Source organism: Aythya ferina (assembly GCF_964211825.1).
Source record: "Aythya ferina genome assembly, chromosome: 1".
In the NCBI taxonomy this organism is placed as follows: domain Eukaryota; kingdom Metazoa; phylum Chordata; class Aves; order Anseriformes; family Anatidae; genus Aythya; species Aythya ferina.
In genome coordinates this window covers 174930878-174948938 of record NC_140296.1, presented here as the reverse complement: position 1 = coordinate 174948938, position 18061 = coordinate 174930878, and the positions used below count along the sequence as shown (strand labels likewise).

General features: G+C 37.1%; 1 protein-coding gene and 1 long non-coding RNA gene across 3 annotated transcripts in view; one reads left to right on the top strand and one right to left on the bottom strand.

The window, feature by feature from the left end:
- Positions 1–14202, top strand: part of LOC311430446 — a 28268-nt gene extending 14066 nt beyond the window's left edge. Inside the window, exons 3-4 of one of the 2 annotated variants that reach the window (XR_014688793.1) lie at positions 11089–11328; positions 13509–14202. This is a non-coding gene — a long non-coding RNA (uncharacterized lncRNA). Of the gene's footprint in view, positions 1–11088; positions 11329–13494 lie in introns of both variants that reach the window. The other variant, XR_014688794.1, reaches the window with a different exon arrangement.
- NELL2 (neural EGFL like 2) overlaps positions 1–18061 on the bottom strand; it is a 146521-nt gene that overhangs the window by 13919 nt on the left and 114541 nt on the right. Inside the window, exon 16 of the mRNA XM_084507019.1 lies at positions 2131–2271. Coding sequence (XP_084363145.1) covers positions 2131–2271 — 141 coding nt within the window. The remainder of the gene's footprint in view (positions 1–2130; positions 2272–18061) is intronic.

The window sequence follows — 18061 nt, the reverse complement described above, 5'->3', positions numbered from 1 at the left end:
AGCCCTCCAGCTGCATTTCCCATCACTTCAGTGTTGTTACAGTGAGCACCTGAAAGGCCATCCACCAACAGCTCAGTCTAATCACCTCTAACACAGAGGATACTGAAGAAGTGACATAAGAAATGGCCAGACTGCCTTTAAACCCAGTAGGGGTAACTCTCACAGTGGAAAGATCTGACAAGGGAGAAACCAATTGCTTTTGCACTGCTGTACTCTACTGCTGAAAGTTCAACTTTCCAAACTGTTTTTCTGTTTGAGAGATAATGTCACAGTCTTCAATACTATAAAAAGTGATGCAGTGAGACTAATAAAATATCCAGTTTTCCTACCTATCTCCAAATATTCCAAAATTTGGAGCTGCAATTGATCAAACCGAAAGCGTTCCCACTGATTGTGACCAAAGTTATCAGCAATGAAGATATTTTCCTGGCATCTGTGAATTAATTCTAATTATGCTATACTCTGCATATGTTTAATATGTGCTGCTGAAACTTTGTAGAAAATGCCAAAGCATGCTAATAACTGATACTTTTGCATACATGTGGCAGTCTCCATATTTCTTTTTCCTTGGTTTTTCCTTTTGCATACATGTGGTGGTCTCCATATTTCTTTTTCCTTGGTTTTTCCTTTCCTTACATATTGTTGCTTAATCATTCCTTGTTTGCATACATCTTAACAACAGAGGTACTGTTAAAAGCATCATACCTTTAGTTTAATTTTACATCTCAGATTTCTTGACACAGCACATGCCAAACCTGAAGGTTCAGCCCACAAGACAAATACTGTATTGATGCTGAAGATAAAACCTGGGGTATTGAGAACATTTCCATAAATGCTTGGACAGGGTACCTGTGCCATGAATGACAAAAGAGTGACGTTGCAGTCAGAAGCATCACAACTTTTTATTGCCATTGTCACAACTTCTTCAGAAGTCTTTGCACCTTCCTGTCCTAACACCTGGCCAGCTAACACTGACATTTAGTTAGTTCTTGACAAAGAAAGCTGAACTTATGAAAGCAGTGGCTGATTCAAATCACTGGATTCTCCTGGGAACACAGGCTTTCAGCTGTGGTGAAAATGTGTTGAAATAAAGTATTGATGATGGGGATACCGAAAAGGTCATTCTCACTCCTGGAGAACTGTCTGTGTGTCTGCCTTAGTGAAATTAATTCAATTCTTTCCCTTTGGGGCTAATGCAGCCCACCAATGTGAGTTTAAACAGTAAGATGGGAAAGCTTACACTGTGTGAGCACTGAATATTTAAGCATTTAGAGACAGCAGGGAGAAAAACTCCTAATTTTGCCCTAAGTAGTCTATGGCAAAAGAGGTAGGTTTGTTCTCTTATTTAAGATCAGCTGCTCTTAGAAGAGGAAGAACATTTTGTACTAAGAGATATGCGTTTGAAAATAACTGTGTACTCACTAACCTGCTGTTCTCTCTAGCATCATTCATAAACAAAAAAACCTTTCCCATCTACTTGTCACCCTCTCATTTCCTGCACCCTGTGTTTTGCCCCATCCCCAAGTCCACTGAACTTCACAGTTTGTGAGGTTGTCCTTCAAATAACAACTTCCTAAAAGTAGTTGTTGGTCTGTGCACAGAGAAGGATCCCAGTATTAACCTGAATGTGGGTAAGAGTGTTAGGGCTGCAAAATCATTCTTTGCAACAGTAAATATTTTCATCACAGGTTATTTCAGTGTAAGAGGAATGAAGTGGAAAAATTGGGGTCTGGATTCAGGCTCATTTATACACATAAAGAACCTGACATATAAACAGATTACTGTGGAGTGACAGATTACAGTGCTTACTATCAGCCTGTGGGAAATCACTAATGCACAGAAGCAGATGTCAGGCCAGTGAGACTCTTTTAAGCACAGTGCCTGACTGCATATTATCTTAGCAAGTCATAGAAATAGCCATTAATGCTCCACATAGAAATTAGAACTATTCATACTTTATTTTCTTTTGCCTTTTGCTTACGATGCTTATTTAGACAATGATTTCTTCGGTCAAGGTTTAACTTTCATTGATAACAGTGCCCAAGACAATACTTGTCCACAACGGCTTGAGATACTAGACACCACTGTAATGCAAGCTATAACACTACCCCACCTTTCTTAGATACTGACCTTCACAGGATTCCCCACTTGGTGAAAACATCCCATTGTCGTGGTAGCCATCTCTGCACTCACAGTGGTACCACCCAGGCAGGTTAATGCAGTTAGCTCGGCTGTCGCACTGAACAAAGCCATCTGAGCATTCGTCAATGTCTGGTTCAAAAGAACAAAAAAGGAAAGAAAATTCACACAGAAGAAATTAACACATCCATCTGATGGAAAAACAATATCTCTTTTATTTCTGGGTTTCACAGAAGTATTCTGATTATTGCCACTTGAATTTTTACTTACTTATTGTAAAATTTTAAATCATTTCCATAACAGTTTTTGGCTAACACTTTTGGCCTTGCTAACTGGAGTTCTGCTGATTTCAGTTTACTGTTTACGTATTAGCAACTCAATTCTTCACAGTACATGCTAGGTAGTCTGTCTTCTGTGTAAGTTGCCCACAGTATGAAGGAAGGAATTGGATCCCACTTCAAATAAGATGTTAACCTTTTGGGTATAAGCTGCTTGATAAAACTTTTTTTTTTCTCTTTTTTCTTTTTTCCTCTTTTTTCTCTTTTTTTTTTTTTTTTAATTTTTATTTTCTGGTGCCATGTCAAACATTAAATGTTTGCTGTGGTCCTTGGTAACACTGATATTAGGTCAGTAGGACTTCCCTGTCTCATGGAGTTCCTGCTGACTTACATCATCATGCTGCTGACTCTCAGCATAACTGACTGTAGTTCACTTCTCTCACTATCAAAAAGAGCAGCTGGGATTCCAAACCAAAGCTTAGATCCTGAAGATGAAATACAACGCTTTCTCCTTCTCCTGATAATTTCTTTGGGATGCCCATTTCTTTAAAGAAGCACTTCTACTAACTAAACATTACAGTAATGACCCACAGTAGAATGAATTTCTGGACACACTCACTAGATCCAGTATCCTCAAAGGCGTGTCTTGCAGATACCTGAACTCACGGATTTAGTAAAGTAGAGGACTTTGCCACAGGTTCATTTCTAGTGCCTTCAGTTAAGCAGTAAGCCATATTAATGAGTAGGTTCCAGAACATGAGTTCTGTTAACAGGTAGGGAATTTCAGGGAGCATGTAGACAGACAGGGATAAAAATGGGTCCTTTATTATCAGATTCATCACATTATCACTGTTTCATATGAAGGGTAGCATACCTAATGGAACAGCAGGTTGACTGAGATGTGCCCATGGAACAGGCACAGAGGGAGACAAAATACGCACACAAACTTCCTTCCAAAACAAAAAGCTTTAAAATAACCCCATGCTTTTGAATATTGAATAAACCCTCAATGCACTCGCCGTGCTGGCCGAGGTACGAATTTAGCCAGGAATCTGAGAACTGATAAAAACGATTTGAATTAAGACTCAAACTCTCAGAAGTACCTCAACAGTTGATCTAGTATCCTCTGGGATGTGACTACAGAGGAGAGATGTGATATGACCACTGAGCTATATGTAATGTATGTCAAAATACTGCTCACAGTCCTTCTCAGCTTTGTGTACCACAAATTAAGTCCTAAGTCTCAATTGGTTTAAAACACAGAATTTTCAACTCCATGGTGACGGGCAGTATAATCATGTAAGTGCTCCTGCTGCAGGACTGGGAAATGCCAAACCTTTGCAACCTTCAGCTGCTCAGTGTGTCTCTCTATAAATCAGTATAAACTCTGGCCTTTTTCTTGTGAGCAGCCAGGAGCCAGTGGGACTTCAGAAGTGCTTGAGAGATCAGAGGAAGATCGATGGAAATTATGTTGCTGTAGTGAGAAAAGGTTGGTTTGCAGTCTGTGCCTTCTCTACAGGTATTCACTCACGTACCCACAGATTGCTTAAGAAAAGTGAAAGGAAAAGAAAGGAGGACTGCAATCTAGAAGATCCCTTACCATTGGGGTGCATTCAGTCTGGGAGATAGCTTACCTGCCTGGACATAACCTATGTTATCATCCTATAGGTTTGGGATCATCTGCTCAGTACAAGATAACTTGCTGGGGGTGGTCAGAGCCACAGGCCCAAGAGAATCAATGAAGCATGTGATTGCTTCTTAATGTTACTTAATATCACACATTAAGAAACCAGATAGCATATGTCTTCTTTTGGAAAATGGAATTTATTTCATTATGATGAGGTGGAGGAAAGAGTGTCTTAGAGTTCATAGGAAAAATATTAATTAAAGAAAGCCTGAGTTCCTCTCTTCAGGACAATTTATTTGTGAATCTGTAACTTTTATAATTATGTGCACAGTATTGCAGGCACAGGCTGAATGCATTCTACTGAATTCACTTACTGATTATTCAGGAAAAACAAGTCTTGAATGTCACATCAGTATTGGTAAACTGACAACAAAAGTGCTTTTTTGTATTTATTTGCAAACTAGCTGACAAACCCATATCACAAGAAATAGTGCTTGAAATGAAAAGCTTTTACAGATGCCAATAAACAAAGAAATACACCCTTCTGGTTTGTTATGGCAGCATGCAAAGTTGAGTGGAATTATGAAGGAGTGGCTACCATAAAAAGCATAGATGGAAGCACACTGTTGGTCTTTAAGAAATGTCATATTCTTGACAGTTTGTTTGCCTGAAATCATTCCATTGGAACTATTGCTGCATGGACAGTGAAAATTTCATTATTCCTTACATGATTTTGCAGCAAAGAGAGTAAATAATAAATAAATAAATTCTCACACCGACTTTGTAGGCAAATGATATTATACAGCATGTGTTGGTGGGTTTCAGAACATAAATGTTCCTTATGCACAACATTTTTCATTAAATCTCTCAACCAATGTTCATTATTAATTCTATCAGACTTTCTCTGTAATAGGACAAAACTCTGTTAGAGTCACAATTCTGTTAAGAAATCACAGCAGAGACACGTTTTGCAGAGCCAAAGCAATGATTTCATGGAAAATTTTCTTGACATTTGGATGAAAGGATTTCTATTTTCAAATGGGCATAACATGGCTCAGGAAGTGCTGCAAAAGTCTCTACAACTGAAATGATCTTATTAGTATGGAAAAAGCAGCTAGAAATAATTTTTCTCTGTCCTATGGTGAAACGTTCTCCGATGAATCATCTTGCAGCTGCTCAGTCAGAGGTGTGAGCTGACAACAGGAAAAAAAACTGATTGAAGTTTTGCTTGGCCAGTGGCTATGGTATATCAGTGGGCTATACGGAACATTAACAGCACTAATGAAGTTCTGTTTGATGCTGTACTAGAAAGGCATAGAAAATGAAATACTGTTCTATAGAAAGAAGTTACTGAAAGGACTTTATATTTTCACTTCTGAAAAAAAAAAAAAAAAGTACAAGGAGAGGAAGGATGTCATTTTTTCACTGCATCTGTAAGCAGACAGACAAAATAGACATCTTATTTTGAGTTTGCAAGTTCCCTTCTTCAACTAACTGTAAAACAGAGTGTCATTTGTGTTATGATCTAGAGCAAATGGTCTAATCCAAGCCCTGAATTTATGGAAGAGTTCCCACTGACTATCACAGAGGCAGCATTTTCTCTATTTTTCTCTTTTCCTTTTCAAACAGGTTGCACAATTGCACATACCAAATCTGTCACCCCACTCATGTGAGGAATCAGATTTGGAACAGGCAGTAACACTAAGACTGGTTGTTTCCACCAGAAACCTTCACCCTAGTCCAGAGTGCAGCTACATGGCAGCACCCCGTTCTGGCCATGTTCCCACCTCAGGACACTTGCAAGGCAGCAGATTTGTGGGTTCACCTCTTGAACTGTCTGGAGAACACACATGTATGAGACTGACTGAGCCCAGAAAACATCAGAAACACAGGGAATCTCTACCTGATGTAGTTCATGAATGTACTCACAGCAATACTGTACGTACCATACTGCCATAAAACAGGGTAACTGATTATTACACACTTATGTTGCACATGATTTGGTTTTCAAATATTCAGTATCCTGTACGTTTTTCTGAAACTGAAATCAGTCAGCCTGGTTTTGTCAATATTTTGTCACCCAACTTTCAACAGGGGAAAAAAAAAAACAGCTTTTTTTTTTTTTTTTTTTTTTTTTTTTTTCCTCCAAACTGAAGCCCTACTTTGAAAAACAGTGTCTGGCATTTTGAAAGTAAGTACTGTGTACAGCTAGCTCTCCTTGACATGAAAAAAAATGCTCTTCCAAATCACCTTCTTTATACCTCATAATCACTCATTTCCTGAACTGTAGCAACAGTTTCAGCTATTACACCCTTTCTCTTGGGGAGACTAAGAAAACCCTGCTCCCTGAAGAGTAAAATAAGATCATTAGCAAATTATCCACTGGTACAGTAAGGAAAAAAAGAAAAAAAAAAGAAAAGCTAGCAGTCTGATGAATATTATTAGAGAATTTCTGTATAATAAGAGCTTTGAAGATAGAAAGTGGTATAAAATTGCCAATTTGAAAGATAGTAGTACTCTTTCATCCAGCAATAGGACCAAGCTCTCTAATGTGGTCAAGCTGCACTCAACAAAGAGCCATGTGTGATGAGAGGCGGGGTATGGCTATACCATTTTGTATTACTTGCTTCAGGACTGAAATATTAATCACCAAATCCTCCTTTCAGAATAGTCATCATGCCACCATCAAACACAGAGTTAGAGACATAGAGCACAGTTTAGTCCAAAAACTCTTTATTTCATAAACTTCTTTATACAGGTCAATGCAAACCAAAGCCTCAGCAGTCTCTTCATGTCATGAAGGAAACACCACAGACTGGAAGCTGTGAATATGTATAAATTAATTATTTCCATCTTGGAAGTTTTTCTGGGACAGTATAGAACATGACACTCGGCTAAGACTGCCAATTAATAGACTCCCAATTACAGTAATCTGCCCCAGTGCTAATTTTGTTATTTTAACTTGATATATTTATAAAGATTAATGAGCAGCCAGCAACTTTTGTAATATTCAGTCACTACTGGCTTAGGCTACCCTGAGATCTCATTTCAAATGCAACAGCCTTTTGAGCCTAATGCTAACCTCCAGAGCCACCCACATCCTATCCCCACAAAAAGTATAAATAAAATGCATACACTGAAAGAAAAATCATGTCAGAAACAGATCACCAAATAAGTTGTTTAGGGTACTATTAAGCTGTTTAAAAAAAGAAGTCTTCAATGTTTTTTTGGTTGTTATTATGTGTCGTTTTTTGTTTGTTTGTTTGTTTTGTTTTGTTTTTCCTGAGTACATTTGGAACAGTCAGACTTTGATATGTCTTTGCATTTTTCAATGCATTTTCAAGGGTTTTATGTCTGACTCGAGTATAAAAGACCATGTCCCAGCTATTCAGACTTATGCTCAGACAACAGTATGCCTGGTAACATTAGGATGTCTGGGATATCTGATTTTAGTAAATACGTATGCAGTGAGGAAAAGGCCTTACTGAGTAAGACAAAATAAAAGTTCACTGTACTGCATAATGTATCTGCTGTCAAAACTCAGTAGCTGTGAAAGGATTCATCACCTCTACGGCAAGTTTCAGAGTCCCATATTTAAGACGAGAAGTGCTTGTGTTGGTTTTCATTTTATAGCAAGTTTCTAATATGATAATACTTGAGAAGACCCTGTTGTTCAATCAGACCTTTGATTTGAAATCTTATGCAAAAACAAAAACAAAAACAAAAAAACAAACAAACAAACAACAACAACAACAACAACAAAAAACAGGTCCCAGTGGAGAAATATAAGAGCTTTAAACTAGTTCAATATACTGGAGCTATCTTGTTAAAATATCAGTTTTCGGGATTTCCATCCTGCTACATTCCCATACACTGCATGCAGTGCATGTATCTGTATATCAGACAGAAGATATTTTTTTTTAAGTGAGAATGAAGCCTAGACTGCTATAATAAGTAGTTGAAGAAGATACAAGTTATGTCAGAAAAGCAGTTATTTTAGAATGCCTATTAAATACGTTCTGTAAAGTCTGATCAGATCCTTTCTTCAAATATTACTGCTGGTTCCCAAAAGGAACTCTTTCCTTCATTAATTCTAGATCCTGATTTTGCTTACAAGCTCACTCTGATTTTTTCAACTTCCAGCAACTCTTTAAAGATATGATATTATAGTATGAATACTAGGACACACTTTCCATTTTATGGGCTCTCACATCAAAGCTTCCAGTAAACTATAGAATATTCTTGAGTTTAACCATATTAGCATCCCAGCATTTTATTCAGTTATAGGTTTAAATCATGAAGAGCCAGACTACTGTTGGCCTTACTGCTGGGGCATAGCAAAGAGTAGAGTCACCCACAATTTTATCTTAGAATAGCATAATTCCATGAGTAAAAGGTCTTGATATAGTATTAGAAACATCAGTTATCTCGGATAAAGCTTTCAAAGAACAGTGAAGACTACGGTCTTTCCTCTTCCTGCTCCTCTGTATAATGATTTAGGCCAATGCAGGAAGAAATGCATTTTAAATGCCTTTGAAGTTGCTACTCTTCTTTATGTCTCTACTTCACCCAGACTCTTGCAGAAATTCTGTCTGAGTCACCTTAACACCATAATCTGCCTCAAAGGGCTGAAAGCTAGAGTTGGAGTTATAATCGTCACATTAAAAATTGCTTCAACAGGTTGAGTCAATGCTGCATACATGTTCTTCCCTCTAAATTTCCAACTGTCATGTTGCATGAAAAAATAACTGTCGTTGAAACAGGTTTTTTAATATATTTTTTTAAATCCCATCAAGAGCATGATTGCATTTTTTAAAGTACCCTGTCCATGGAAAACTAATTTAGTTCCATTAATGAAAAGGAAGCAAAATGTGATTGAGGATGTAATACGGAATTATAGTTCATTAATTCTTCAAGTATGTAATTTTCCAGACTCCTGATCCCCCATTGATTTCTGCACACCCCCATAGGTCTTGCTAAATGCCAGCAAAAAGAAATTCAATTGTGTTGTTATTTCATGTGTGTCAGTGGCGGTGCTCCAAAATTAGATAGAAACATTATGAAAGGGAATTTTCCACTGACTGCTTCACCATGCAGCCCTGTTAACAATTCTTTGTTGTCAAGAATTGATCAATCACAGACCCCACAGATAACTGAAACTATGACAGTTCTTCATTATGTACCCAATATCATCTAAAGATGTGACATTGTAACAATTGAAGATGATAATTCAGAACACCTAATTAGCCATGATGAACTAGGTGCATGCATGAATAGCAAAAAATATATATAAAAAAAAAAAGAAAGAAAAAAAAAAAAAAGAGGAATATATTTTTCAATGAGATTCTGTGAAACTGCTTGAGCCAATCCCCAGTAGAAATTTAAACTAATTGAGAGATACTGGTTTTCTTTTAGACACTGACAAAGGTGTGGTTTTGCTTTCACTTTGTCCATAATTCTCAGGACAGCACCTCATCTTTACCCTAATACACACTTCCATTTCCCTATTAGCCCTATATTAAAAAAAGTAATTATTTTCTTCAAGATAGAAAAAGCACTTCTGTACCTTGAAATACACTGACAAAACCACTTTAGATGCATACTGGTGTTTGGAAGTGATGTAACTCCATTTGCCCATGTTAGGAACAGGACTAACACAGTAGTAATACTCCCTATCTCCCTAAGCATGTCAGTTACTGGATAACAGCAGTGGAGTCTTAAACAAAAATGCTAGCTCATTTCATCTGAAAAATAAAATTAAAAAAAAAAAAAAAAAAAAAAAAAAAAAAAAAAAAAGAAAAGGAAGAAGAAGATTTAGATTGTCCAGATGTTATCTCTTTTTCTAATGAGTGGGAAAGAAGGCTTTGCTTGCAGAATGCACTGATTGAAGATCGTGAGTTTTCTCAAGTGAGGAATAAACTCAGTCATAACTGCCAGTTGTAAGAAAAACTTCTACATGTTTGAACCACGGATTCTACCAGCATATTCTCAGCTATGTTTGGGTTCAACTTTGCAAAAAGCTGTTTCATTTCAGTTCTGGTGCAAATTACAATAAATTTCCAATGATTCAGTTCAGAGGTTATTTCAGGAGAACAAACAAAAAAACTCACAAAATAACTCAGTTTTGGCTAGGGTCTGATCTGACACCCTGATCTGAGCTTAGTCTTCTATTTTAAGTCTTCTATCCTTTAAAAAAGTGCATAATTTAAAAACATTCTTACCTACATCTTCTTACCAGCAACTTGTCACCATGACTCTCGTATATATACATGTATATATCATCCATATAGCCCTGACCTGGAAGTATTGAAGGACAAGTTGGATGGGGATTTGAGCAACCTGGTCTAGTGGGAGGTGGACCTGTCCACAACAAGGTTAGAACTGGGTGGTCCCTTCCAACCCAAACCATTCTGTGATTCTATGACTACAGATTTACAGTGCTGCTCTTAAAGTGTCAAATGATGTAGCAACTGCACACAACTGCTGAATCACAGAAGGAAAAAAAAAAAAAAAAAGGAGAAAAATAATTAAAAAAAAAAGCTATATTCTTATATTCTTTGCTTGGGCTACAAACATATCATTGGCATATATCTGCAGAGATTGCACACTCCCTCATGATGACAGTAAGAGGAAGGGCTCCACAGGGATATGGTGCAATGATTGGCAGTGTTATAGATTTTAATTCCACTAATAGTTGAATGTCTCATAATTCATAAAAGAGAGACCCTACAGTGAGTTATGAAGGTCATCCTTATTTCTCTTGTATAACAGAAGGAAATTCTATTATAGTGCTGCCCAGCTGCACTATTCACATTCTATTTATAGTACACTGTCTTTTAAGAACCTAACTGAAATTTTAGTTTTCATGTTTTGTAAAGGAGATTCTTTCCCGTAGCAAGTAATAGCTAAGTAGTGGATGCATTTCAATGTTTTTAATAAAGAACAAAATTTCCCATCTCCTCCAATCTCTTTTGTAGCACCCTCCTTTCCTGGTTTCTCTCTCTCTCTCTTTTTTTTTTTTTTTTTTTTTTTTTTTTTTTTAAGATGCTACATATAGGATTGTAGTGTTTCAACAAGCTAAAGAAAATATAAAGATAAGTACTAGCTGACTCTTCAGCAGAGAAGATGAAGATGTCTTTTGCTATTCAAAACTGACAAGGACTCTGAGGGAAGAAAGAAATAATACACACCCAAGAAAGCGTGTCAGGCAAGGAAAATGAAGGAAGAAAGAGACAGAAGGAAAGAGCACTAAAGCACATTAAACTACAAAACAGAAAGGGTGAGGTAAGAAGGTTTCATGCCTAAATCCAGAATACTCACCAAACTCAATATTGGGTATTTTTGTTTAATTTCTGCCAAAGATGTACTCTGTGAATAAATCTAAGCAAAAATGTGAAGCAAAGCAAAACTTTCCAAGCTTCTACAGTCACCAGCCATTGTCTCACTGCTCATTTTTGAGCTGATTTTTCATATGTGAGAAAAATTCAGGTGATAACTGGGATTAGGGTGACCTCCCTTCCAGACACTGCAGCAAAGCAAAAAGCATTTCATTTGCAGAACCCTGGCTTTCCTGTTGGCTTGCTGCAGATCTCATTTGTTTATTCTCACAGACAACTTTTAAACCTTCTTCTGCAATTTAATGAGCTAGCAGTTTTAGAATATGTCCTCTTTGAAAGTCAAAAGAAAAGTATTTTCTCAGGTTTTATGAATTCGCTTCACTTCCCCTTCTGAAAAATACAATATAAAAACCACCATTTCTTCCATCAGATACTGACATATCTGAGCAGAGGAGCAGAAATAAAATCATCTATGTCTTCTCTGGATTTTTGCCGCTGCCTTCTTTTACAAACCTTGTCACCTACTCAGTTTTTCCCACATCTTAATTTCCACGTCTGTAAAATGAGGAGAAGGTGCCTATACCAGCACTCTAATTTTTTTTTATTGTACATAAAGGACTCTGGGTGAAAAGTTTTAAGTAACAGTGCTGATTCTGTTATAATTCTTGCATGGTTTGGGGAACAGGAGCTACCAAAGAGGCCAACTTGTCCTGGGGGGAGGCAAGAGGAGGAGCACTGAGCTTTGGAGACAAAAGCTGCATCCCCTGCCCTTACTCCCTCACCTACTTTACTGAGTACCACAGACATATCATAGAAGTCACAAGAGCACTCACTGATGGTTATTTGTCTTGCAATTTTTTAAAACAGAGCTCACCGTGTAGACCACAAGTGTTCTTGTTTGTGTGTGTGTGGGGGGGGGGGGGGGGAGGGTTGTTTGTTTGTTTGCTTGGTTTTGTTTTTGTTTGTTTTGTTTTGTAATAATGTAATATTCCCACGTACAGTTCTGCTGAACTCTAAGGATCTTTAATTTTTCTGCAAATTTGAAAGAGTGATTGAACACAGTGCTGGTGCCATAGCGGTTAGACTTCATATTACTATATATGTTCAGAAGAGATATTTAGAGAGGGAAGAGCAGGAAGCTATTTTTTACACCAGCACATTGAATTTCAGAATTTCTTAAATACAGCTCATCAGTACCATATATCCCTTGTTTGTAACCCATCTGCTAGCTGCATATGTCTGTTTTTCTGTAGCCTGAATTAGCACTTGGAGCATTGTTAAAATAGAGCATTCCTTGCAGGAAGGCTTGTTCTCCAGGGGTTAGCTGAACACCTCTCTACTACAGTTTCTGAGACTGCCAATCATGTTTCCTTTCTTTTTTTTTTTTTGTTTAGAACTTCCTTGTAACAATAAATTCAAAGACTTGGCATTTATTGGCACAAGGTTAGATGAATTTTGATGGAATTATTAATTATAATAATAATTCAACTGACGCTCATTAATCCTTTAACAGATTTTTATTGGTATTATGAAATATGCAGTATGATTTCTCTTCCTAGGGACAGTCCTTTCTGAATCTATAGTTACTCTTAGGCTGTAAACATTACATGCCCAAGATTTATTAAGCTTTTTAAGAATAAAATCCTGCAAATCCATTAATTTTTTTCCCTGAGGGAGAAAAAAAAAAAAAAAAAAAAAAAAAAAAAAAAAAAATACATGCTAAGTCTCTTCAAGCAGAGTCGCAACAGAAACTCTGTTCAAGCATTTCTTGTTCTCTCTGAAAAGGGATCTTTTTGAATTCTTTTGGGTCAGGGGCAAAAAAAGAGAAACTTTAGCTGGTTTACATTCTTTATATGCCTCATTAGAGAAATCTCTGACAAGTAAAAGGGGTCAGGGACTTGATGGTAACCCAGACAACCCATATTTATAACCTATTATCTACCAGATTGTTACTCATACTTTGCATAGTTTACAGTTTATTGACTTGCCAACTGACAAAGATTCCCCACAAATTTGGGGTCCTCCTCTTACAGGATGTAAGTGTCTGTGAACTTTCATCTTGTGCCTGGATGAATTTTACCCCCTTCCTTCAGCCTTCACCTCTTCATTTCAGTACTTTTGTTTTAGATGGAGTGAGGGACATGCCCTTTGCCACCTACAAGCCCTGTGAGCAAAGCTGCTGCTGCATCATGCATTCCACAGGATGCTCTCTCTCCTGCTTCCACTGGACTTCAGTAAAAAGAAGGAGATGCCAAATAGAAGAGAGGTAGAGTTATGAAAGAGTTAATATCTTTGCCTCTACTTAGTTCTGCCAGTGTTTGCTCTCCTCAGTCTGCTTATGTTTAGAAGAGCAACTGATGCCCAATTAAAAAAGCAGAGATTTCAGTATTTGCCTCTTTAGTGCTCAGTGTTCCTTAAGATGTAATATATCAAATGCTTTGCATGACTTTAAGTTAGGCAAAGTCAAAATATTTTTCATGAACACATCTAACTAGATTAGAAAACTGCATCACACTCGAGATCCTTATGTGGGTATTACCTTTTTTTGAAATTATCCCTATCTCAAATTTTATTAAACCATAGTGCATCCGCTGCCTCATAAAAGTACAAGCATCAGTAGCAACTTGTTTTATTTTTATGCATGTCGGACTGGGCACCTATTCACCTAAAATACTAATTAGTTGTGGGGAGGCAGATGATTTATGAATAATGCTATGAACATATTGTATGTTATAGTTCCTTCACATAGACTCTAACTTAATGGGATTCTTGCTAACCCAAGGCCTGACTTCAGAAATCTATTAAAGCATAAGCAATTCAACAACATGTTTCACAGCCCTTTTTTTCTTAGTCTTGATCAGAACTACCATGGTTGAATGGTCTTGACCATCAATGGCACAGAATCAGGTTTGGATAAGCCCAAATGGACATTTCAGAACAACTCAACACAACCTGCTATTGTTGTTATTTCATAGAAATAAACAAGAGAAACTGGCTCACATGCAAAGATGAAAGAGCAGACATGCAGTTCATTCAAAGCACATAACAGTGTATGTCAAGAGAACTACATCAGTTCGTATCAGTTGAATACCAGGCCTAGTTTTTATGAGATGAAAGTGTGAGAAAGGAGATCAGTTAGGAAAACAGTTATTTTTATCAGGTTAACCTAGAAACTAAAAGAGATGAGGAGCAGGGCAAAAAAATAAGACAAAATAGTCATTCATTTTGAATTTCTGGAAGATGGTTTAAAAATATAACTTTCTACACTTTTAATAAAATACCTTCAGATGATTACAGAAAGCTACAACTAAGGATAACAAACCATTTCATCAGAAGAACTCTATGGGACTTTCAGTACCAGCTTTTCAGTAATACCCATACACTTTCAATCTGTCAGCACAGAACCACGTCCACCTCCTGCCCGGTCAACTATCAAGGCCATAATTTGCTTTCTTTCTTTGTTTCACTAGAGACATCATATCAACAAAGCTCATGACCAGAAGAGATGCTCTAAAGATGATAGGTCCTACCCTCGTGATGTTATGTTATCATGATGATATCACAGAGTGTAGGGAAAAAATATAGGAGCCAAAAGTTTCTTTGCATTCTCTGTTCCAGAACAGCCAAAGGAGATTTTTCAAAGACTTTCTAGGAATTTCAGATTTGACAGAGAACACATTAGGCCTGTCTGTCTGGAACAGTTACCCTGTATTAGTGAGGATATTTCTCCCTGTTAATCACCAGACACAAGTAGGTCACTACATTATGCTCTAACCAATACATCAGAAAACTGTACTAAAAAAACAATGCAAAAGGTTGGCAAGAAAGCAACGTGGAGGTTCAAATTCATAGAATTACTGTTCTCACAAACTGAAAGCAAGACATTTGAAACTGAAGCAAGACAAAAGAAAAAAGACAATGAATCAATGTACTTTCCAAGTACTGGAAAGACAGGATCACCACCAACGTTCTGGGTTAGATGGTTCACAGGGGCACAGCTCAGTATTTGAATCATTGCCCTTAGGCACTATTTGCCTTCAGAAATTCAGGAGGTGAAGTTTAATAGCTTTCACCCTGAGCAACAGAAAAATTACCTTAAGCTTATGCAACTTACTGTGGCGATTTTAGCCTACTCCCTGCTAGTGCTTGTTCAAATCTCAAAAGTCATCTCATATTTTGAAAATATTAAAAAAAAAAAAAGCAACTACAAGAAAAGGAGATATGAGATGACTGAAATACCAGTATGCCTTTTTAAGAAAATAACTCATAGTCATTTCTTGCTAACTTATCTTTGTGTTACCAAAATATTATAAATGAAGATTCTTTTTATTCACAATGCATAATTGTAGTTCAGTGACAGGACTGCAAAATATGAAGGATATATCTCCAAATTCAGTGTTAGGCTTCTGTATCAAGGTATTGGAAATTATCATAGTAACTTTTTTTTTTTTTTTTTTTTTTTTTTTTAATTATTAGCTGTTATATTGAATTAGCTGTTATATTGAAAAAAAAAGATACAGAAATTGATGATATAGGATGCTTCCCATATATGCTTCTCCTACAGTAAGTGAGCATTTAAAATGGAATAATACAGTGTAAGATTTAGCACCACTGAACACACTAGTTATACACATTACCTTGATAAACCAAGGATAGCTCAGAGAACATTATTCTTGCTTCTGTAATCAGTAACTCATATGCAAATAAACCATCTTTGAGAAGACCAAGACCGTGAGGCAGCCCACTCATTACCCAGCCTGTGCAAGCTGGGTAATGACCTTATGTAACAAAGATGCAAGTTATAAAGGAAGATATTTCAGCATCCTCAGCAAAATCATTTCATTATTTTTAGCAGCTGGGTCCTGTCTCTTTCTGCTGAAATGGAGACTACAGAAAATATTAATTAAATGCAGGTGTATGCAGTAATTCAGAAGAGTTTTTACTTCAAAGTCAGCTCCTGCAAATAGAGAATACAGTTAGATATTTGCTGTTGCAAGCCTCAGTTAAACCAATTAAAGAGGATACTGAGAATCCCATGTCTAAAGCTACATTTGAGCTATAGCTAGAAAGACCAAATTTCCCAACTCAATATGCCACATGCCCAAATTTCCATAGGGCAGGATGCCAGCAGATGTACCAAGAAAATGGGGAGTACAACAGATAACACAAGGATGAGAAATAGCAGTGACTGCCCAGGGCTAGGGAATGCACACTGCTAAGTCCAGCGATGTGGGGGACACATCAGCTGCAGCATCCCTCCTCACTCACCTCCTCCTACAGCAAGGGAAGGGTCTGGGCTATGTGGGGACCTGCCACTACCTCCTCAGCACAGCTGTGGTGCCAGTAGCAGCATGCAGCCCAGCATGCAAGCTGGATCTCAGCTGCTTGCAAGCCACAATTTGGATTCTTTGCATTTTGTCCTGGGTAATTTTTTTTGTTTGTTTGTTTGTTTGTTTTGGTTTGGTTTGGTTTGCATCAAAGGAACAATTTTAAATAGCTTATGAACTTTGAAAATGACTTAACTTGAAATGCTAGACTTGATTGACTCTAAAAGTCCTGACTTTCAGAAGATGATGAATTCCCCATTCACTGCCCAGTGGGATCTGTTAAAATGTTTTACATCACAAATCAGGCTTAAGTGCTATTTGCTTTAAAAAAGTTTTATCCAGGTTCAGTAGATTAACTCAACATTTTCCTATTTCTGTGAGTCAAAGTCAGCACTTTAATGTTACTAAAGCACTGCCCACTGAAAGTATCCTCTAAGATATGGTCTTAAACCTGGCAGCCTTCCCAAAAAATGGAAGCCTGAATTCTCTGGCAAGCAAGCCAGGCAGGATGTGAAAACCAATGAACTGAGGAAGGCATCACCTCTTGCTATAGCTCTCACTCCGGACAGTCTACTTCTGCACTATCTTCATATTCACTCACCACTTTTATCTTGCTCCCCTCTTTTGCAAACCATCTGCTTTCTCTAGCTAGACTACAAACTGTTTAAAGGTACTATTATTACTTTAGGTTTATGCAGAATCTTGCACACTTGCACTGTAAATTTGAGCCTTTTAACATTCTTGTTGTAAACTCCAATCCTATGCTCAGTAATTTCAATTCTCATTTTAAAAATAAAACTGGGTGAAAAGCAGATTCCTTAGTTGTGAAAGTTTTGAGTACGATACTTCAGAGGTTACAGACAGTTTCTGTTAGACTGGGGCCAAGAATTTTTAAGTGTTGTGCCAAAAGTAATTCCAGTTCTTTTAGAATTGGTTCAATGCTCTGTGGGCTTCAAATGCCATTTGTGTCACAGTTTTAGCTTCAGAGCCTACCTGGCCACAAGCTTATTGTAGTTGGTTTAGCTGAACACCAATAATGAAGGGCTTAAATGGACACAATTATCTTAGGATGATGAAAGTACTAAAAAAAAATTATATATATATACATATATATATATATATATATATATTCAAAATCAGTAACGTTAACAAGTTTTCTGGTTACTTTGACAATGTCTTCTATTCCAATACCAGTAAAATTATTTTCCCAACAACAAGGGTACCAGAATTATAAGAATTTCTCAAGCATTCGTTGAAACAGGAATAATAATAGTATTCAATAATCTGAAGCCTGCTATTATTATGGCCAGTGCACATGAACAAATTCATTTGGATTTGTTGAAAAGAGCAACA